The following is a 22934-nucleotide window of genomic DNA, read 5'->3' as shown; positions in this document are numbered from 1 at the left end:
CTGGTCTACAGTATCTCTGCTTTTAGCTGGTCTCTTAGTGATAATGAGATCTTTCTAGGTACATGGATCCCTGGTCTACAGTATCTCTGCTTTTAGCTGGTCTCTTAGTGATAATGAGATCTTTCTAGGTACATGGATCCCTGGTCTACAGTATCTCTGCTTTTAGCTGGTCTCTTAGTGATAATGAGATCTTTCTAGGTACATGGATCCCTGGTCTACAGTATCTCTGCTTTTAGCTGGTCTCTTAGTGATATGGAGACCTTTCTAGGTACATGGATCCCTGGTCTACAGTATCTCTGCTTTTAGCTGGTCTCTTAGTGATAATGAGATCTTTCTAGGTACATGGATCCCTGGTCTACAGTATCTCTGCTTTTAGCTGGTCTCTTAGTGATATGGAGACCTTTCTAGGTACATGGATCCCTGGTCTACAGTATCTCTGCTTTTAGCTGGTCTCTTAGTGATAATGAGATCTTTCTAGGTACATGGATCCCTGGTCTACAGTATCTCTGCTTTTAGCTGGTCTCTTAGTGATATGGAGACCTTTCTAGGTACATGGATCCCTGGTCTACAGTATCTCTGCTTTTAGCTGGTCTCTTAGTGATATGGAGACCTTTCTAGGTACATGGATCCCTGGTCTACAGTATCTCTGCTTTTAGCTGGTCTCTTAGTGATAATGAGATCTTTCTAGGTACATGGATCCCTGGTCTACAGTATCTCTGCTTTTAGCTGGTCTCTTAGTGATATGGAGACCTTTCTAGGTACATGGATCCCTGGTCTACAGTATCTCTGCTTTTAGCTGGTCTCTTAGTGATAATGAGACCTTTCTAGGTACATGGATCCCTGGTCTACAGTATCTCTGCTTTTAGCTGGTCTCTTAGTGATAATGAGATCTTTCTAGGTACATGGATCCCTGGTCTACAGTATCTCTGCTTTTAGCTGGTCTCTTAGTGATAATGAGACCTTTCTAGGTACATGGATCCCTGGTCTACAGTATCTCTGCTTTTACCTGGTCTCTTAGTGATAATGAGATCTTTCTAGGTACATGGATCCCTGGTCTACAGTATCTCTGCTTTTAGCTGGTCTCTTAGTGATAATGAGACCTTTCTAGGTACATGGATCCCTGGTCTACAGTATCTCTGCTTTTAGCTGGTCTCTTAGTGATAATGAGATCTTTCTAGGTACATGGATCCCTGGTCTACAGTATCTCTGCTTTTAGCTGGTCTCTTAGTGATAATGAGATCTTTCTAGGTACATGGATCCCTGGTCTACAGTATCTCTGCTTTTAGCTGGTCTCTTAGTAATAATGAGACCTTTCTAGGTACATGGATCCCTGGTCTACAGTATCTCTGCTTTTAGCTGGTCTCTTAGTGATAATGAGATCTTTCTAGGTACATGGATCCCTGGTCTACAGTATCTCTGCTTTTAGCTGGTCTCTTAGTAATAATGAGACCTTTCTAGGTACATGGATCCCTGGTCTACAGTATCTCTGCTTTTAGCTGGTCTCTTAGTGATAATGAGATCTTTCTAGGTACATGGATCCCTGGTCTACAGTATCTCTGCTTTTAGCTGGTCTCTTAGTGATAATGAGATCTTTCTAGGTACATGGATCCCTGGTCTACAGTATCTCTGCTTTTAGCTGGTCTCTTAGTGATAATGAGATCTTTCTAGGTACATGGATCCCTGGTCTACAGTATCTCTGCTTTTAGCTGGTCTCTTAGTGATATGGAGACCTTTCTAGGTACATGGATCCCTGGTCTACAGTATCTCTGCTTTTAGCTGGTCTCTTAGTGATAATGAGATCTTTCTAGGTACATGGATCCCTGGTCTACAGTATCTCTGCTTTTAGCTGGTCTCTTAGTGATATGGAGACCTTTCTAGGTACATGGATCCCTGGTCTACAGTATCTCTGCTTTTAGCTGGTCTCTTAGTGATAATGAGATCTTTCTAGGTACATGGATCCCTGGTCTACAGTATCTCTGCTTTTAGCTGGTCTCTTAGTGATATGGAGACCTTTCTAGGTACATGGATCCCTGGTCTACAGTATCTCTGCTTTTAGCTGGTCTCTTAGTGATATGGAGACCTTTCTAGGTACATGGATCCCTGGTCTACAGTATCTCTGCTTTTAGCTGGTCTCTTAGTGATAATGAGATCTTTCTAGGTACATGGATCCCTGGTCTACAGTATCTCTGCTTTTAGCTGGTCTCTTAGTGATATGGAGACCTTTCTAGGTACATGGATCCCTGGTCTACAGTATCTCTGCTTTTAGCTGGTCTCTTAGTGATAATGAGACCTTTCTAGGTACATGGATCCCTGGTCTACAGTATCTCTGCTTTTAGCTGGTCTCTTAGTGATAATGAGATCTTTCTAGGTACATGGATCCCTGGTCTACAGTATCTCTGCTTTTAGCTGGTCTCTTAGTGATAATGAGACCTTTCTAGGTACATGGATCCCTGGTCTACAGTATCTCTGCTTTTACCTGGTCTCTTAGTGATAATGAGACCTTTCTAGGTACATGGATCCCTGGTCTACAGTATCTCTGCTTTTAGCTGGTCTCTTAGTGATAATGAGACCTTTCTAGGTACATGGATCCCTGGTCTACAGTATCTCTGCTTTTAGCTGGTCTCTTAGTGATAATGAGATCTTTCTAGGTACATGGATCCCTGGTCTACAGTATCTCTGCTTTTAGCTGGTCTCTTAGTGATAATGAGATCTTTCTAGGTACATGGATCCCTGGTCTACAGTATCTCTGCTTTTAGCTGGTCTCTTAGTGATAATGAGACCTTTCTAGGTACATGGATCCCTGGTCTACAGTATCTCTGCTTTTAGCTGGTCTCTTAGTGATAATGAGATCTTTCTAGGTACATGGATCCCTGGTCTACAGTATCTCTGCTTTTAGCTGGTCTCTTAGTGATAATGAGATCTTTCTAGGTACATGGATCCCTGGTCTACAGTATCTCTGCTTTTAGCTGGTCTCTTAGTGATAATGAGATCTTTCTAGGTACATGGATCCCTGGTCTACAGTATCTCTGCTTTTAGCTGGTCTCTTAGTGATAATGAGACCTTTCTAGGTACATGGATCCCTGGTCTATCTGTCTGTTCTAACTCCATGTTGTGCTGCACCTTGAGTTTTCCTCGTCCCTGAAAAACATCAGCATCTGCATCCTCAACATGAGTCATTTCACCATATGAACCCGTTTCACTAGACCCAGTAAGTCACATGACTTTAACCCAATGATGGCTGTTTTCCCTCCCTTTACTATGACAACCTGAACCTTGTGAGATGTCTCATCTCCCTCCAGCACCAATGTTCTTGTCCCTGAAGTGACAATTGCTTCACCATTGTAATCTTTCATTCTTCTCCTTTGTGTTGTGTTCCCCACTGGTTTTACCTGTAACCGTAACGATTCAGTCTCTGGAATGATGTTGACCTGTGATCCAGGGTCACGTTTGAACACAATGTCAGTTCCATTAGTCTTGTAGGTAGCAGTCCAGTCCTCCTCTGGTCCTGTAAGTGTGACTGTTCCCACAAAGAGGTCACCCAAGGACCCCTCACTGTACTCGTTGTCACCGCTGTTGTCCTGGTCCTAGTTGACACAGTGTACTGTATTTTGTTGTCTCCGCTGTTGTCCTGGTCCTAGTTGACACAGTGTACTGTATTTTGTTGTCTCCGCTGCCTGAATTTGAGTGAGAAGTGATTCTTCATGTCACAGTTGTAACACTGTTTTCTATATGCTGGGTACTGGTGAGGTCTGTGTCCTCCTCCACAGTTGTAACACTGTTTTCTATATGCTGGGTACTGGTGAGGTCTGTGTTCTCCTCCACAGTTGTAACACTGTTTTCTATATGCTGGGTACTGGTGAGGTCTGTGTCCTCCTCCACAGTTGTAACACTGTTTTCTATATGCTGGGTACTGGTGAGGTCTGTGTTCTCCTCCACAGTTGTAACACTGTTGTCTATATGCTGGGTACTGGTGAGGTCTGTGTTCTCCTCCACAGTTGTAACACTGTTTTCTATATGCTGGGTACTGGTGAGGTCTGTGTTCTCCTCCACAGTTGTAACACTGTTTTCTATATGCTGGGTACTGGTGAGGTCTGTGTTCTCCTCCACAGTTGTAACACTGTTTTCTATATGCTGGGTACTGGTGAGGTCTGTGTTCTCCTCCACAGTTGTAACACTGTTTTCTATCTGCTGGGTACTGGTGAGGTCTGTGTCCTCCTCCACAGTTGTAACACTGCTTTCTATATGCTGGGTACTGGTGAGGTCTGTGTTCTCCTCCACAGTTGTAACACTGTTTTCTATATGCTGGGTACTGGTGAGGTCTGTGTTCTCCTCCACAGTTGTAACACTGTTTTCTATATGCTGGGTACTGGTGAGGTCTGTGTCCTCCTCCACAGTTGTAACACTGTTGTCTATATGCTGGGTACTGGTGAGGTCTGTGTTCTCCTCCACAGTTGTAACACTGTTTTCTATATGCTGGGAACTGGTGAGGTCTGTGTCCTCCTCCACAGTTGCTGCTGGTTCCCTTTACTGTGCTGCTGTCCTCTGCAGTTAGCCGTTTATCTGTAGCTCTTCCTTTGCTAACATAGTCCACTTTACATACTGAGTCACTAAGAACACCACTGTCCATTGACTGTATGTGACTCTGAGTCACTAAGAACACCACTGTCCATTGACTGTATGTGACTCTGAGTCACTTCTCCAGCTTGACACATGTGTGTTGCTCTTTCTAGTGTCAATTCATTCTCACCAAGTAACTTGTCTCTCAGCCCCTTGTCTCTCAGCCCCTTGTCGCTCAGCCCCTTGTCGCTCAGCCTTGTAATGGCGTTCCTCCTCCTCTTCATACGAAGAGGAGGAGCAGGGATCGAACCAAAATGCAGACTTGTGATTTGACATAATATTTATTAAAGTAAAGACGAAAACACGAACTTCACTTAAAACTAAACAAAACAACAAACGGAGTAGACAAACCTGAACGTAAGGACTTACATGTAACGCAGAACGAACGAACAGGAAAATGACTACATAAAACGACGAACGAACGAACGAAACAGTCCCGTATGGTGCAACATAGACACAGACACAGGAGACAAACCATGTGACCCCACCTACCTTAATATGATTCACAATCAGAGGAGATGAAAACAACCTGCCTCTAATTGAGAACCATATCAGGTACCCATTAACCAACATAGAAACAGAAAACATAGACTGCCCACCCACACTCACGTCCTGACCAACTAACACATACAAAAACTAACAGAAAACAGGTCAGGAACGTGACAAGCCCCTTGTCTCTCAGCCCCTTGTCTCTCAGCCCCTTGTCTCTCAGCCCCGTGTCTCTCAGCCCCTTGTCGCTCACCTCATGACGATTATCCTGTATCAGCAAGTCCGCAAATTGACTGAAATTACACAATTGACATTTCAGTTTCAAGTCCATGATAAATTCCTCAGTCTCTGTTTCATTCTGACATCTACTGTTGAAAACATTCCTCTCAAATATCTTGTTTCTACTGGGAGACATAAATACATCTGGTTAATACCAGTTCATTATCTGTTTGTTTCTACTGGGAGACATAAATACATCTGGTTAATACCAGTTCATTATCTGTTTGTTTCTTCTGGGAGACATAAATACACCTGGTTAATACCAGTTCATTATCTGCTTGTTTCTTCTGGGAGACATAAATACATCTGGTTAATACCAGTTCATTATCTGTTTGTTTCTACTGGGAGACATAAATACATCTGGTTAATACCAGTTCATTATCTGTTTGTTTCTACTGGAGACATAAATACATCTGGTTAATACCAGTTCATTATCTGTTTGTTTCTACTGGGAGACATAAATACATCTGGTTAATAGTTCATGTTCTGCTTGCTCTTCATCCGTCAGCTGAAAACTGTTGTAGACTTCAATTAGTTATTTTTAGTTCCAAAATGATATTGTGAAGTAGCATGTTCATTATGAGTAACAGTATATAGTGCTGTACCTGAACCTGAATAATTTACAGTATATAGTGATGTACCTGAATAGTATACTGTATATAGTGCTGTACCTGAATAGTATACAGTATATAGTGATGTACCTGAATAGTATACTGTATATAGTGCTGTACCTGAATAGTATACAGTATATAGTGCTGTCTCCTCAATGGCCTGCTTCATTTCAGACAGGTCAGTATATCATTCCTGTCCCTCACCATTTCCTTCACTGTCCACTCCTGCTGGTCAGTATATCATTCCTGTCCCTCACCATTTCCTCCACTGTCCACTCCTGCTGGTCAGTATATCATTCCTGTCCCTCACCATTTCCTCCACTGTCCACTCCTGCTGGTCAGTATATCATTCCTGTCCCTCACCATTTCCTCCACTGTCCTCTCCTGCTGGTCAGTATATCATTCCTGTCCCTCACCATTTCCTCCACTGTCCACTCCTGCTGGTCAGTATATCATTCCTGTCCCTCACCATTTCCTCCACTGTCCTCTCCTGCTGGTCAGTATATCATTCCTGTCCCTCACCATTTCCTCCACTGTCCACTCCTGCTGGTCAGTATATCATTCCTGTCCCTCACCATTTCCTCCACTGTCCACTCCTGCTGGTCAGTATATCATTCCTGTCCCTCACCATTTCCTCCACTGTCCACTCCTGCTGGTCAGTATATCATTCCTGTCCCTCACCATTTCCTCCACTGTCCACTCCTGCTGGTCAGTATATCATTCCCGTCCCTCACCATTTCCTCCACTGTCCACTCCTGCTGGTCAGTATATCATTCCTGTCCCTCACCATTTCCTCCACTGTCCACTCCTGCTGGTCAGTATATCATTCCCGTCCCTCACCATTTCCTCCACTGTCCACTCCTGCTGGTCAGTATATCATTCCTGTCCCTCACCATTTCCTCCACTGTCCACTCCTGCTGGTCAGTATATCATTCCTGTCCCTCACCATTTCCTCCACTGTCCACTCCTGCTGGTCAGTATATCATTCCTGTCCCTCACCATTTCCTCCACTGTCCACTCCTGCTGGTCAGTATATCATTCCTGTCCCTCACCATTTCCTCCACTGTCCACTCCTGCTGGTCAGTCAGCACACGACCACCACCATGGGGTCTTCTGTCTATTCTGAGGGTAGAACAGAGTTTACTGTCAATAGATCATTCTGGAACAATCCTGGAACATGTTTAGTTGACATGCATTACAATATGTCATTTCCTGTAAATGTAAAGGTAAAGCATAGGTCACATCCTGCTGACTTCCCGTTTGTCTTAGTGAAATGTTCTCATGATGGAATAGACAGTTGATCTTTTCAGATTGGGGTGAACTAATGTGTCGGCCTCTGTCATGGTAAGACCTCTGTTGACCACATGATCAAGGACGATGGACTTCATTAGATACAACAGTTCCCTGCCGCCTGCCTCCATCTCTCTGATGTCCACCTCTCTGAGGCTCCTTAGAGAGGGCTTCATTAGATACAACAGTTCCCTGCCGCCTGCCTCCATCTCTCTGATGTCCACCTCTCTGAGGGTCCTTAGAGAGGGCTTCATGTTTTGACTTTGTACTAAGAGTTGTGAAATGTAGCTTTCCTTCTCTACTCCTCACAAATGTAAAAGCATTGGATTGGTGTTGACATGGGGTAGAGGGAGTTTACATATACCAGTCATTTCCTTTAAATCCATGAAGGGAAGTGGACAAGTTCACACTTAGAAAGGAGAGATAATTGTTACACACCCCATGTGTTCTGATAACTACAGGAATGAAACCATATTGAGGTTGTCTGCTTTCCACACACACACACACACACACACACACACACACACACAGAGAGAGAGAGAACATCAGGTAAAGTTGTGGAGATGAGGGAATATGTGATCAGAACCCCTCCAGTCTGGTTAACCACAGTCAGGTCCAGTATGGACTATCAATACAAGTCCCCATTCAGAATGTGACCCAGTTCAATGGGTCTGATCAGAACCCCTCCAGTCTGGTTAACCACAGTCAGGTCCAGTATGGACTATCAATACAAGTCCCCATTCAGAATGTGACCCAGTTCAATGGGTCTGATCAGAACCCCTCCAGTCTGGTTAACCAGTCAGGTCCAGTATGGACTATCAATACAAGTCCCCATTCAGAATGTGACCCAGTTCAATGGGTCTGATCAGAACCCCTCCAGTCTGGTTAACCACAGTCAGGTCCAGTATGGACTATCAATACAAGTCCCCATTCAGAATGTGACCCAGTTCAATGGGTCTGAACAGAACTGGGGGATGTCAGACATGAAGTTGTCTAAACACAACTGGAATATCATTAGTTTGTGATTCATTGTTAATGGATTTTCAATCAGGAACACAGAGGAACAACCTGACAACACACATAACAACATAACAATAAAAACAAAGGGGGAGGAAACCACTAAAGTCATGACCATATTGTCATGTTGTAATGACAGGGAGAAACAATCTAACATCTACAACACTACTTTACACCTGGTTATAAGAAGCCTAGTGCACTACGCAGGGAATAGGGAGCTATTTGGAACAGAGACACTAACTCCTGGATGGAAATCTCTCTCTCCCTCATCTGTCTGATATATCTGCCCATTTCCCCTCCCATCCTCCCTTTTCATTCTATTCTATCAGCCACACCACTAGCTCACCTCCACACAATACATTTACAAGTTAAAGACACACCTTGGAATAAATAACAAAGGAAAACTATTACTAGATGAAGTTTAGTGTTTTTTATTATTTCCCATCACCATAAATCATATTTAATCACTGAACAGTAGCAGACCTAACTTCATCTGTTCCTGACTCTGGATAGTGGATTAAAAAGACCATCAATCTCCAATGATATTAAAGTACTATTCTGAACATTACTGATATACTGAGTGGCAAGTCAAGATATCTGCTGGTTTTATTGTTTGGTCAATAGCACCACCTGCTGGACAGGTTTAATGTTGCTGGACTGAGCAGTATGGGAGGATGAAAGATGACACATTTAGGGACGGTTTCCTGGACATCTACATTGAACATACTTTTTAGTCCAGGACTAGGATTAATCTGTGTCTGGGAAACCAGTCCATATAGTTTAGTAGAAAGTAAGTGACACCAGCTTGTAGTGGGCTGACTAGTCCTGAATTGTCCTTTAGTTCCTGGACCATTTTCCATGCAGCTCCAGGTGACAGAGAACACATCAATTAGGACCAACAAGCTGATCAATGATACTGAGGAGAATTACATAGAGACAGAGAACCAACTGAGAAAACATATCAATGGTTCTGAATGACAACCAATATACATCAACACCAGACATAATGATTCATGGAAATGTACAAGATTAAAACATTGCAATTACAAAAATATGAAAACATTGAAATTTAATTCATAACATCTTCGGAAGATCAAATCAGTTAAATCATTGTAGATAAAACAGAGCAGAATGAATCATCACGCCTGGGGACCATCACCACCAGCATGACTAGTATCTATGTGGACCCTACTACAGTTTAACCAGCTCAGCTATAGATTACACCAGCATGACTAGTATCTATGTGGACCCTACTACAGTTTAACCAGCTCAGCTATAGACTACACCAGCATGACTAGTATCTATGTGGACCCTACTACAGTTTAACCAGCTCAGCTATAGACTACACCAGCATGACTAGTCTCTATGTGGACCCTACTACAGTTTAACCAGCTCAGCTATAGACTACACCAGCATGACTAGTATCTATGTGGACCCTACTACAGTTTAACCAGCTCAGCTATAGACTACACCAGCATGACTATTATCTATGTGGACCCTACTACAGTTTAACCAGCTCAGCTATAGACTACACCAGCATGACTATTATCTATGTGGACCCTACTACAGTTTAACCAGCTCAGCTATAGACTACACCAGCATGACTAGTATCTATGTGGACCCTACTACAGTTTAACCAGCTCAGCTATAGACTACACCAGCATGACTAGTATCTATGTGGACCCTACTACAGTTTAACCAGCTCAGCTATAGACTACACCAGCATGACTAGTATCTATGTGGACCCTACTACAGTTTAACCAGCTCAGCTATAGACTACACCAGCATGACTAGTATCTATGTGGACTCTACTACAGTTTAACCAGCTCAGCAGTACCATAGAGCATAAACCCAGGATAGAGGGGCTGAGTGAATGTGGTCTGGACTCTGTGGAGGAGGGTCATTGTGTCAGAGACACTGTAGAAGGACAGAGTACCTGCCTTGTGATCCAGGTACACTCCTACTCTGGAGGACTGAGGGCCTGATACTTTAGTCTCAACATTATTGTGTCTGAAACAATAACCACCACTATAGTACTGTAAACTCCAGGACTTGTCATTGTTTCCAAATCCACCATCTGTCTCTGTTCTGCTGATATCTTTATATGAGACTGCTGTAACAACATTATCAGTCCACTCCACCTCCCAGTAACAGCGTCCAGACAGACCCTCTCTACACAGAACCTGCCACTGGTTGGTGAATCTGTCTGGATGGTCAGGATATGGTTGGTCTTGGTCTGTATAGGTCACCTTTCTGTTCCCTTTAGACAGAGAGAGGCGTGTGTTTGCTGTGTTTGGGTCCAGTGTGAGCTGACAGGAATCTGGGAGAAGAGCAGAGCAGAGACCAATGAGGGGAGTCAGAACAATAAGTTAAGTCAGATACTGTATCTACCCTGTCTTTGATTAGAGCACAGCAGAGATCAAATCAGAGAAATATGAGGAGTCAGATAGATACCCAGTCTTTGATTAGATCTACTATTGCTATATATTTCTAGAGGGATTGTTAGGAGTGTCAGTAAAAAGAGACTGTTAGTTACTTCACAATAAAGAGACTCACATTGTAACAACTGTCCTCTGGTCTTGGGCTCTGGAGGCAGTACAACATCCACTATATTCACTACAGACACACAAACACATTGACAGAGAGAGGGAATGTTATCATCAGACCATATTCCACATGTATATGACTAGTAGGGAACTTTCAATGGTCTAAAGTTGATGTTCTTATTGTTTTCAACACACCTGTAGTGGAGATCTTGGTCCATTCTCCTTTAAGGAAGTCTTCTATTTTCTCTCTCAGTTCAGACACAGTCTTACTCACATCTCCAAAGTACTGAAGAGGACGGACAACGATGCTGGGTAAGTCTGAAGATACACTGATACTGGAGAGAGACTGATAACTCTGGAGAGAGAGAGAGAGAGAGAGAGAGAGAGAGAGAGAGAGAGAGAGAGAGAGAGAGACGGAGAGAGAGGAGAGGGAGAGAGGAAGCGAGAGACAGAGAGAGAGAGGGACAGAGAGAGATAGGGACAGACAGAGAGAGAGAGGGACGGAGAGAGAGGGAGAGAGAGAGGAAGCGAGAGACAGAGAGAGAGAGGGACAGAGAGAGAGAGAGAGGGACAGAGAGGGACAGAGAGAGAGAGAGGGACAGAGAAGGACAAAGAGGGGGAGGGACAGAGATGGACAGAGACAGACAGAGGTAGAGAAAGAGAGAGACAGAGATAAAGAGACAGAGGGACAGAGCCAGATGGACCGACAGAGGGACCAACAGAGAGATAGAGGGACAACAGAGAGAAAGCGAGGGACAGACAGAGAGAGAGAGGGACGAACAGAGAGAGAGAGCGGGACGAACAGAGAGAGAGAGGGACGGACAGAGAGAGAGAGAGAGGGACGGACAGAGAGAGAGAGAGAGGGACGGACAGAGAGAGAGAGAGGGACAGACAGAGAGAGAGAGGGACAGACAGAGAGAGAGAGGGACGGACAGAGAGAGAAGGACGGATAGAGAGAGAGGGACGGACAGAGAGAAAGAGAGGGACGGACAGAGAGAGAGACAGGGACGGACAGAGAGAGAGAGAGGGACAGAGAGAGGGAGGGACAGAGCGAGAGAGAGAGAGAGGGAGAGAGAGGGACGGACAGAGAGACAGGACAACATAATGATGTAGATGAATAGTTTCACATGAAGTTAATTTCATATGACATGTAACAAGTTTAGTTACCTGGAGGAAATGGATGTGATCCTCTGTGTGTGAGAGCTGCTCCAGCTCAGTGCTTCTCTTCCTCAGCTCAGCTATCTCCTGCTTCAGTTGCTCCAGGAGTCCTTCAGCTTGACTCACTTGAGCCTTCTCTTGGGCTCTGATCAGCTCCTTCACCTCAGAGCTCCTTCTCTCAATGGAGCGGATCAGCTCAGTAAAGATCTGATCACTGTCCTCCACTGCTGACTGTGCAAAGCGCTGTTAAGAGAGAGCGAGAGAGAGACAGAGAGAGAGAGACAGTAGGTACAGTAGCCTCTCTGCACCTCATTGAGTCAGAACGCTGCCACCCTGCTCTCCAGGTCCACCAGGCCTTGTCCCCCCTCCTGGACAGACAGGTACAGAACACCTCTTGGTCCTGCTCTACTCTCCTCCCTCCTGGACAGACAGGTACAGAACACCTCTTGGTCCTGCTCTACTCTCCTCCCTCCTGGACAGACAGGTACAGAACACCTCTTGGTCCTGCTCTACTCTCCCCCCTCCTGGACAGACAGGTACAGAACACCTCTTGGTCCTGCTCTACTCTCCTCCCTCCTGGACAGACAGGTACAGAACACCTCTTGGTCCTGCTCTACTCTCCTCCCTCCTGGACAGACAGGTACATTACACCTCTTGGTCCTGCTCTACTCTCCTCCCTCCTGGACAGACAGGTACAGAACACCTCTTGGTCCTGCTCTACTCTCCTCCCTCCTGGACAGACAGGTACAGAACACCTCTTGGTCCTGCTCTACTCTCCTCCCTCCTGGACAGACAGGTACAGAACACCTCTTGGTCCTGCTCTACTCTCCTCCCTCCTGGACAGACAGGTACAGAACACCTCTTGGTCCTGCTCTACTCTCCTCCCTCCTGGACAGACAGGTACAGAACACCTCTTGGTCCTGCTCTACTCTCCTCCCTCCTGGACAGACAGGTACAGAACACCTCTTGGTCCTGCTCTACTCTCCTCCCTCCTGGACAGACAGGTACAGAACACCTCTTGGTCCTGCTCTACTCTCCTCCCTCCTGGACAGACAGGTACAGAACACCTCTTGGTCCTGCTCTACTCTCCTCCCTCCTTGACAGACAGGTACAGAACACCTGTCTGACGCATCAAAGTGAACCTCCTATTTGCTACTAAATTCTGGAGATACGTGGCATTTGATGGAGTCTTGTGCCTTTGCCAGAAAGGGTCAAACTCCTTCAAAAGCTCCATACATTCTAGAAAGTTCCCTCTATTTGTGCTTTCACTAGATTCATCATTGTCACGGAAACAGAGTCCCTGTCTTCCTAACATTGATGTGACCACAACAATTCTCCTCAGATACTCCCTTCTCTCTGCCATATCACTAGCATGGGCAGATGTTAAAATCTGACCAATGTTCCCATGATTGCTAGTTGCCTGGTAGCTTTGCCATGCCACAACACTGTCTCTGTGTGTTTGTGTCATCTCATGTTTGACAAAGATAAACAAAGATTTTTTCCAATTTTTGCAGCCATTACTGACAAAATAATCAAATGTAATGTTTTTTGCCAAAAACTCTACATGGAAAGCAGAAAGCTGTGATCAACACTGTCACCTTTTCTACACATGACCTACTGATAACTGTTTTACAACGGCTACTGAATGAAAACAACTGAGTATGAAAAGATATGTGTCTGATGTTACGATATCTGTCTCATTTATAGCCTGGCACAGATAGTAAAACTACATTAAATACAACGTTAACTAGATTTCATCTGTGTCATTTATAGCCTGGAACAGATAGTAAAACTACATTAAATACAACGTTAACTAGATATCATCTGTGTCATTTATAGCCTGGTACAGATAGTTAAACTACATTAAATACAACGTTATCTAGATATCATTTGTGTCATTTATAGCCTGGCACAGATAGTAAAAGTACATTAAATACAACGTTAACTAGATATCATTTGTGTCATTTATAGCCTGGCACAGATAGTAAAACTACATTAAATACAAAGTTAACTAGATATCATTTGTGTCATTTATAGCCTGGTACAGATAGTAAAACTACATTAAATACAACGTTAACTAGATATAATTTGTGTCATTTATAGCCTGGCACAGATAGTAAAACTACATTAAATACAACGTTAACTAGATATCATTTGTGTCATTTATAGCCTGGCACAGATAGTAAAACTACATTAAATACAACGTTATGTAGATATCATTTGTGTCATTTATAGCCTGGCACAGATAGTAAAACTACATTAAATACAACGTTATCTAGATATCATCTGTGTCATTTATAGCCTGGCACAGATAGTAAAACTACATTAAATACAACGTTAACTAGATATCATTTGTGTCATTTATAGCCTGTTTCACCACACCTTCTACCTCACTTAACTCTCCCTCATTCATTTCCATTTCACCTCCAGAACTCAGTCTGGTCCACAACTCACTCTGTTTGCACTTGAATTATAACATTTGAAATGTCTCTATTCTTTTGAAAATAAATGTTGTGTAATGTTTACTGTTCATTTCTGATTGTTTATTTCACTTTTGTTTATGGTTTATTTCACTTGCTTTAGCAATGTAAACGTATATTTCCATGCCAATAAAGCCCTATGAATTTAATTCAATTGAGAGTGAGAGACAGCTCCATTTTAATGTATCGGCGACATGAGTCAGTCATGGTTATGTGATGAGGTAGCCCAGTCAGTTACATTAAACAGTCTATTCTCTGAAAGGGGTCCAGACAGCCTGTTCCCAACAGGATTGGATAAGGACCCCTCTCCCTCTCTGATTGGAGGAGAGAAGTGAAATGGTGTCTCCTCTGGTCAACAATACTCACCTTGAAAGACTCCAAAGCCTGTTGGAGCTCCTTCAGCTCCTTCTCTCTCTCCTGGAATCTCTGCTGGACCTTCTGCTGACTCATCCCCAGCTGCCTCTGTGGAGAATCACTCTTCAATGAGCTATCAAGCTTTATTAGTCCAGTAAATCAATAGTATAGTAATGTGACATAGGACCCATAGAGAGGAAGGTCTACAATCCTGAGGAAGTCCCTTTACAATATTATATTATGTTGCTATGTGAATGATTATAGTTTTTATGGTAGGCCTACATGTATCAAGGGGTTGAGACTGAACTTTGGACTCATAAAAGGCCATTCAGAATGATAATAGTGTTTGACTTTAGAAAATGGTGATACATTTGGAGAATCTGGGTCAACATATCTATATACTCAAGGTTTGTGTTCATATTTGTGGATCCATTACATTTGAATTCTGTAATATTCAAACAGATTTAGTTCCTACTGTATCTTTAATTCTTTGTTTATCAGACAGTCACCAACAAGTTGTTCTGGTATTACCTGTTTCTCAGTCCTCTCTGCTGCAGCTGACACTGTATCATGGCCTTTATGTTCATCCATTGTACACATCAGACAGATACACTGCTGATCGGTACGACAGTAAACCTCCAGCAGTTTGTCATGATGAGAGCAGATCTTCTCCTGTAGTTGTGCAGTGGCTTTGACCAGCTTGTGCTTCTTCAAAGCAGGAGATTCATAGTGAGGTTGGAGGTGAGTCTCACAGTAAGAGGCCAGACACACCAGACAGGACATGAGGGCTTTCTGCTTTCTGGTCCCAGTGCAGAAATCACACGCCACATCTCCAGGTCCAGCATAGCACAGAGCAGGAGGGGAAGCAGCCTGGAGTCCTGTCTTCTTCAGTTTCTCCAGCAGAACTCCTTGCTGAGCCATTTGGACGGTTGTTCACTCTCACACAGACAGACGACAAAGAGACTCTGATCAGTTTCGTTTCCTCAGAAGAGAGAGTTTGTGAAGGGGAGGGACTTCCTGGTTCTGCCAGAGGACTGGGGTTAGAGGGAAGGAGGGAGTGAGAGAGGGAGGGGTTTGTGGAAGGGAGGGAGAGAGAGAAAACTGCAGGCAAAGTTGAGGAGACAAATATTTTAGTTCCCAGGTTAGGACCCTTAATATGGAATAAATGAAATAGAGTGGTTAGAATATATAAAGGGTAACAGTTTCTATGAAGTACATATCTATAATGCTTTTAATGAATGTTGTAATGTCTTAAACTGATATGCTGTGATACTAACTATAAGCGTCCATAATAACTCATACGTGGTTGTAAAACTGTACAATGTGTTCTAGATAATTAGCTACAATGGGGGGAGGGGGGACTTGAAATGGATACAATGTACTGTAGGTGAAATGAATACTGGATGTATAGACTGATCATTGAGAATGATGTAACTCTTTACATTACAGTGTGTTTATTGGTGTGTAATTGGTTCTGTTAGTACAGTGGTGTAACAGGTACTGTGATGCCTCATTCTTCCACTGTACCAGCAGCGGTAACCCTAACCAGTAATAAGGCTACTGTCATGGAAAGTGGTACAGCAAATATAAAGTAAGGATTTATACATGTCATCTAGGATATACTGTATGTAATGATATGTCTCTGTCTTCTAGATGGTGTTCTATACTGTATGTAATGATATGTCTCTGTCTTCTAGATGGTGTTCTATACTGTATGTAATGATATGTCTTCTAGATGGTGTTCTATACTGTATGTAATGATATGTCTTCTAGATGGTGTTCTATACTGTATGTAATGATATGTCTTCTAGATGGTGTTCTATACTGTATGTAATGATATGTCTTCTAGATGGTGTTCTATACTGTATGTAATGATATGTCTTCTAGATGGTGTTCTATACTGTATGTAATGATATGTCTTCTAGATGGTGTTCTATACTGTATGTAATGATATGTCTTCTAGATGGTGTTCTATACTGTATGTAATGATATGACTTCTAGATGGTGTTCTATACTGTATGTAATGATATGTCTTCTAGATGGTGTTCTATACTGTATGTAATGATATGTCTTCAAGACGGTGTTCTATACTGTATGTAATGATATGTCTTCTAGATGGTGTTCTATACTGTATGTAATGATATGTCTTCTAGATGGTGTTCTATACTGTATGTAATGATATGTCTTCTAGATGGTGTTCTATACTGTATGTAATGATATGTCTTCTAGATGGTGTTCTATACTGTATGTAATGATATGTCTTCTAGATGGTGTTCTATACTGTATGTAATGATATGTCTTCTAGATGGTGTTCTATACTGTATGTAATGATATGTCTTCAAGACGGTGTTCTATACTGTATGTAATGATATGTCTTCTAGATGGTGTTCTATACTGTATGTAATGATATGTCTTCTAGATGGTGTTCTATACTGTATGTAATGATATGTCTTCTAGATGGTGTTCTATACTGTATGTAATGATATGTCTTCAAGACGGTGTTCTATACTGTATGTAATGATATGTCTCTGTCTTCTAGATGGTGTTCTATACTGTATGTAATGATATGTCTCTGTCTTCTAGATGGTGTTCTATACTGTATGTAATGATATGTCTTCTAGATGGTGTTCTATACTGTATGTAATGATATGTCTTCAAGACGGTGTTCTATACTGTATGTAACAATGACTGCTGCCAAATAGATGAAAGCATGTAGAAGGAGGTGATGGTGTCAGTCCACTCCAACTTACATACTTGGTCACTGATCCGTCTGTTATCAGTGATGAATGTACAACATTCTGCTCCGAATATCACACACACCACCCTTTCAGCCAATAACATATCCAATGCTATTCTATTACCATCAAACTAGTTGCTGCTGTTTGTTCTGCTAACCTTTTTTTTTTCGCCTCTCTAGTATAGTTGATGAAACGCTGTTGGTTATAGTAGATATAATTGATCCAATCTACATTTTTATTGAGAGTTGACCACCAGAAGATGCTTGATTTCAAGCCAGCCCATATCTGATTCCTAGCTTTGAACTCATCAGGCACCCCCCCTGGAACTCCAATGCTATCAATGTAAACTCTATTGTCAAAAGATCCAGACGGAGCACTCCTTCTTGCTCTTCTATCTGGCACTAGGTCTTTATGTCGAATAAGGGTGAAGGGCATGCCGAACTGCACTAGTGCACAAATACCTGTCCAATTTGTCACAGCTTCATACCTCCACACAACCACCAGACATCCCCCCTGGGTCTTTTTATCTTACTAAAGTCCTCGGACTTAACCACCCAATCAGGTCCCTCATTGTCTTGTCGGTTGTAACATTCTCTGTCCTATTGCATGTTCTTACTTCCCCTACGTCCCATCCGTGTGTGATGCATCGAGCCATATAATAATAATATTCCTCCTGCAGCTGTGAAAGGGGTAAGTCTGGATGTAAATGGACACACGGGGATACAGATAATGCAGATCAATGCAACTGTCATTGTCAGGCTTCCCTGCCTTCATGAACAGCTTTACCATACAGGCCATTCCCCTGGGTGAATCCATTCCATCAAGTGGAAAGGGGATGGTGTCAACTGAAGTTTTGCTGTAGCGTAGGCCTAACATTCTTCTTTAGCTACTGATCTGGCTTTATACTGAATCCATTCTAACCATAGGTTGGGATCCCCATAACCAGTTTCCACCTCAATCACTTCCTTAAGATCTTTCATCTGAACTATCCGCACCGGACCTTGGCTCTGGATGACTCCACGGTCAGTATCTGTTTTGTCAGGGGCTCTGCTTGTATTCTGGCGGGCTGTAGAACTATCACCGGCCCTAACCTCTTCTACCCAGAATAGTACTATGGTGTCAACCGAAACCTGATCAAACCCAACATACCATAACCCTAGATCCTCTTTCTTTACGTTTTAAATGGAAATTCTTACCTTTATGTAATACTTCCCTTGCTCCGGATTACAGTCAAAAACCCTCACCTTCACTATACTCCATCTTCTTCCATACTGGGCATGTGGATTTATATAGCCCTCTCTCTCGGTGTGAGCTGTGACCTGTTTCCATGAACTACACAGGGACCTGCACAGATATCTTCCATAAAGGCTCATAGTTCTAGACTGCCAAGGGGTCAGAGACCCCATTTGGTCTACATAGAACTCAACTGAGACATCCTTCCCCATCTCTACTCTCACTTCCTGTTTATCCAGATTAAGTGATATTTTATGCTTGGTTAATACAAAATCCTCATCTTCTCCAATATGGGTCAAGTTACCACCTTCTGCATTCTCGGATGGGTCATGGTGTGTTAGGAATATGGCTCCCACAATAAGACAGCTCAGACCTACTTGTTCTGGTCCCTAACTCTGTCATTGTATTTGTTATACCTGATTATCTAGAATGTCCTCCATTATTTAAAGAAATAGATCCTAGTAAACCACCTCTAGGGATAATATCTTGACCTAATATTTTAGTTAACATAATCATGTCCGCCAAGTAAGTTGGGAACGCTTCTACCCATTTGTTATATTTATCTATTATGAAAAATAAAATAAAAAGTTTATTATCCAATAGGCCACAAAGTGTCCTAACCTACCCCTCTGCCCATGTATCAATGTTGCCACATTTTTAAACAATGACTTAGGTAAGATTAGTAAATTATCTTTATGTCTGACATTATCTTGTAGGATCATCCCTTTCATTTTCCACATGTCCAACTCTCAGTATTTCCTCCCAAGTCCATGAATCCAGTGTATGTTGTTCCTGCTGCTGTTTAACACACTGCTTGGTCCTTGTATGGTGGGTAATTCTGTCACGATCGTCTTTCTGTGGAAGAGAGGACCAAGGCGCAGCGTGATACGAATACATCTTCCCTTTTATTGACGAAGATGAACACGAAACACTTTTACAAAACTAACAAAAACAACAAACGTGAAGCTACAAAACGAAAGTGCAGACACAAGCTACTAACGTTTAGACAATTACCCACAACCTGTCTAATGCCTATGGCTGCCTTAAATATGGCTCCCAATCAGAGACAACGATAGACAGCTGTCTCTGAGAACAACTCAGGCAACCATAGACATACCTAGACACCTACACTGAACACAATAAACTCTACCAAAACCCCCTAGACACTACAAACACCCTCTACTAGACAAAAACACACAAACATCCCCCATGTCACACCCTGACCTAACTAAAATAATAAAGAAAACGAAGATAACTAAGGCCAGGGCGTGACACTGGGGCATTCGTTCTTGGCTATCCTGTAACCATTCTCTGTCAAGTATCTTATCTTCTATAAGATGTATCTGTGTTGCTGTGTATGGTTTTAAATGCCTATGTGCTTGTCTGTGTAAATAGTAACCTTTCTCTCCTGTCTTATTTCGCAGGCACTAGTCAATAATACTATTTCGGCCTGTTGTGCAGAATAATTTTCTAGGCAATGGTTCAGGGTTTAACACCTTAGTTCCTGAAACCAACTAAGCTCTCATTCTGTGTCACTCCTATCTTCTCTCCTCATGCTACTCCCCAACCATCAAGGTCTCAGCAGTGCGGGGAGGGCGTCTGCCCTTCCTTCTATCTGTCTGTTGCTCTTTCTTATAACAGTCAGTATCAAATATGGGTTGTTTCCAAATATTGACTAAATGTCTCACTGTCTCCCTGTCTGAACTCATGGATTTTAGAAAAATCACCTGTCTAATCATATTTTGATTAAGGTACTCTCAATACTCTCAATGATCCTGAATCACCACAGATGTCATATATCCTGTTGGCTTGGATTAGGTTCTAAATACTTAACCTTTTATTGCTGCGGGATCGACAGCCAGTCGAAGTGCAAGGCGCCAAATTAAAAAAACAGAAATCTCATATTTAAAATTCCTCAGACATTCATGTGTTTTATATCATTTTAAAGGTAATCTTGTTGTTAATCCCACCAAAGTGTCCGATTTCAAATAGGCTTTTCAGCAAAAGCACTGCAAACGATTATGTTAGGTCACCACAAAACCACAATAACCACAGCAATTTTTTCCAGCTAAGATAGCTTTCACAAAAAACAGAATAGAGATAAAATGAATCACTAACCTTCGATTATTTTCATCAGATGACACTCATAGGACTTCATGTTACACAATACATGCATGTTTTGTTTGATTAAGTTCATATTTATATAAAAAAAATCTGAGTTACATTGAGGCGTTAGATTCACTAGTTGCAAAAACATCAAGTGACTTTGCATAGCCACATCGTTTCAACAGAAATACTCATCATAAATATAGATGATAATACAAGTTATACACATGGAATTATAGATATACCTCTCCTTAATGCAACTGCTGTGTCAGATTTCAAAAAAACTTTACGGAAAAATAAACCATGCAATAATATGAGACGGAGCTCAGATGAATAGCCAAATTAGCCGCCATGTTGGACTCAACAGAAACCAGAAAATAAATGATAAATGTTTCCTTACCTTTGATGAATTCATCTGAATGCAGTCCTAGGAATCCCAGGTCCACAATAAATGCTTGATTTGTTCGTTAATGTCCGTTATTTATGTAAAATTAGCTACTTTCAAATTGTTTACCAAACACCCTAACCAAAGTCTCAAAGCGCGACCACTATAACGTAACGAAATGTCCAAACGTTCCGTTACAGTCAGTAGAAACATGTCAAACTGAATCAATCTTTAGAATGTTGTTAACATACAAATGCACATTTTCGAACAAAACATAAGTGTATGTATAACCTGATGTTACTGTCATCTGATCAAGTTTATGAAGGTTAGTCAAAAATTATATATCTTTTGCTGGTTTGTTACGATCGCTAACCTTTGCTGCTGGTAAATGGCTTGTGTTTCTGGCTATTGTGGTATGCTAATATAATGCTATATTGTGTTTTCGCTGTAAAACACTTAAAAAATCTGAAATATTGGCTGGATTCACAAGATGTTGGTCTTTCATTTGCTGTATGCTGTGTATTTTTCAGAAATGTTTTATGATGAGTATTTAGGTATTTGACGTTGGTGTCTGTAATTACTCTGGCTGCATCGACGCTATTTCAGATTGCAGCTGCAATGTAGAACTGTGATTTAAACCTGAAATATGCAAATTTTTCTAACAAAACATATGCTATACAATAAATATGTTATCAGACTGTCATCTGATGCAGTTGTTTCTTGGTTAGTGACTATTTATATCTTTATTTGGTCGAAATTGTGATAGCTACCTATGCAGGAAAAAAATGGTGGGAAAAAAAAAGTTGTGTCTTTTGCTATGGTGGTTAGCTAATAGATTTACATATTGTGTCTTCCCTGTAAAACATTTTAAAAATCAGAAATGATGGCTGGATTCATTGTGTATCTTTCATCTGGTGTCTTGGACTTGTGATTTCATGATATTTAGATGCTAGTATTTACTTGTGGCGCTATGCTAGGCTATGCTAGTCAGCTTTTTTACTGATGGGGGTGCTCCCGGATCCGGGATGGTGACTCGTGAGAAGTTATACATTGTGCTAACGTAGCATCTTTTTCCCAGAATGTGCGGATATTTTTATGACACTCAACTATTCTGACCAAATAACTATACATAAACGTTACTAAAAAATACATGTTGTATAGGAAATGATAGATACACTAGTTCTTAATGCAATCGCCGTGTTAGAATTCTAAAAATAACTTCATTACGACATCCAGCTTAGTTATAGCGAGAGAGTGCCCAAAATTTGGGCGCAAACTTCTAGTTCACATGTTCAACAGATATATGAAATAGCATCATAAAATAGGTCCTACTTTTGATGATCTTCCATCAGAATGTTGTACAAGGGGTCCTTTGTCCAGAACAATCGTTGTTTGGATTTAGAATGTCCTCTTCTCCAGTCAATTAGCACGGAAAGCTAGCAAAGTAGCTCCTTCCTGAACAAACGCAGACAAAGCAACACGCCTAACATCCCGAAAAATTTTCAATAATCTAATAAAACTATATTGAAAAAACATACTTTACGATGATATTGTCACATTTCTAAAATAAAATCAAAGTCGGAGATATTAGTCGTCGATAACGACAGCTTTACAGAAGGCAATACCAGGTA

General features: G+C 41.9%; 1 protein-coding gene across 2 annotated transcripts; it reads right to left on the bottom strand.

Moving 5' to 3' along the window:
• Nucleotides 1-6626: 6626 nt before the first annotated feature.
• On the bottom strand, nucleotides 6627-17543 carry LOC139577466 (tripartite motif-containing protein 16-like). 2 transcript variants are annotated; one of them, XM_071404485.1, is made up of 7 exons: nucleotides 15373-17543; nucleotides 14854-14949; nucleotides 12017-12250; nucleotides 11045-11204; nucleotides 10860-10919; nucleotides 10553-10623; nucleotides 6627-7118 (listed from the first exon to the last, which is right to left on the bottom strand). In XM_071404485.1, exons 1-7 carry the CDS (start codon nucleotides 15760-15762, stop codon nucleotides 7077-7079), a joined length of 1053 nt encoding a protein of 350 aa, XP_071260586.1. In that variant the 5' UTR covers nucleotides 15763-17543; the 3' UTR covers nucleotides 6627-7076. The 2 variants fall into 2 exon arrangements, with proteins under 2 accessions (XP_071260586.1, XP_071260585.1); XM_071404484.1 differs by lacking the exon at nucleotides 6627-7118 and having other exon boundaries at nucleotides 8719-10623; nucleotides 15373-15831.
• Between the last annotated feature and the right edge of the window lie 5391 nt (nucleotides 17544-22934).

This window comes from Salvelinus alpinus, chromosome 6 (genome assembly GCF_045679555.1).
Source record: "Salvelinus alpinus chromosome 6, SLU_Salpinus.1, whole genome shotgun sequence".
Taxonomy (NCBI): domain Eukaryota; kingdom Metazoa; phylum Chordata; class Actinopteri; order Salmoniformes; family Salmonidae; genus Salvelinus; species Salvelinus alpinus.
Note: the sequence above shows the minus strand (reverse complement) of the source record. Positions and strands in the feature narration are given on the sequence as shown.

What these genes read in the sequence shown, in the direction of transcription:
- LOC139577466 (XM_071404484.1), bottom strand. Translation starts at nt 15,762, where the DNA reads ATGGCTCAGCAAGGAGTTCTGCTGGAGAAACTGAAGAAGACAGGACTC. An exon ending in ATCACATCCATTTCCTCCAG is followed by an intron (nt 11,205 to 12,016) that starts GTAACTAAACTT and finishes CTCTCTCTCCAG; the next exon opens with AGTTATCAGTCTCTCTCCAG. An exon ending in CAGAGGACAGTTGTTACAAT is followed by an intron (nt 10,624 to 10,859) that starts GTGAGTCTCTTT and finishes CTCTTCTCCCAG; the next exon opens with ATTCCTGTCAGCTCACACTG.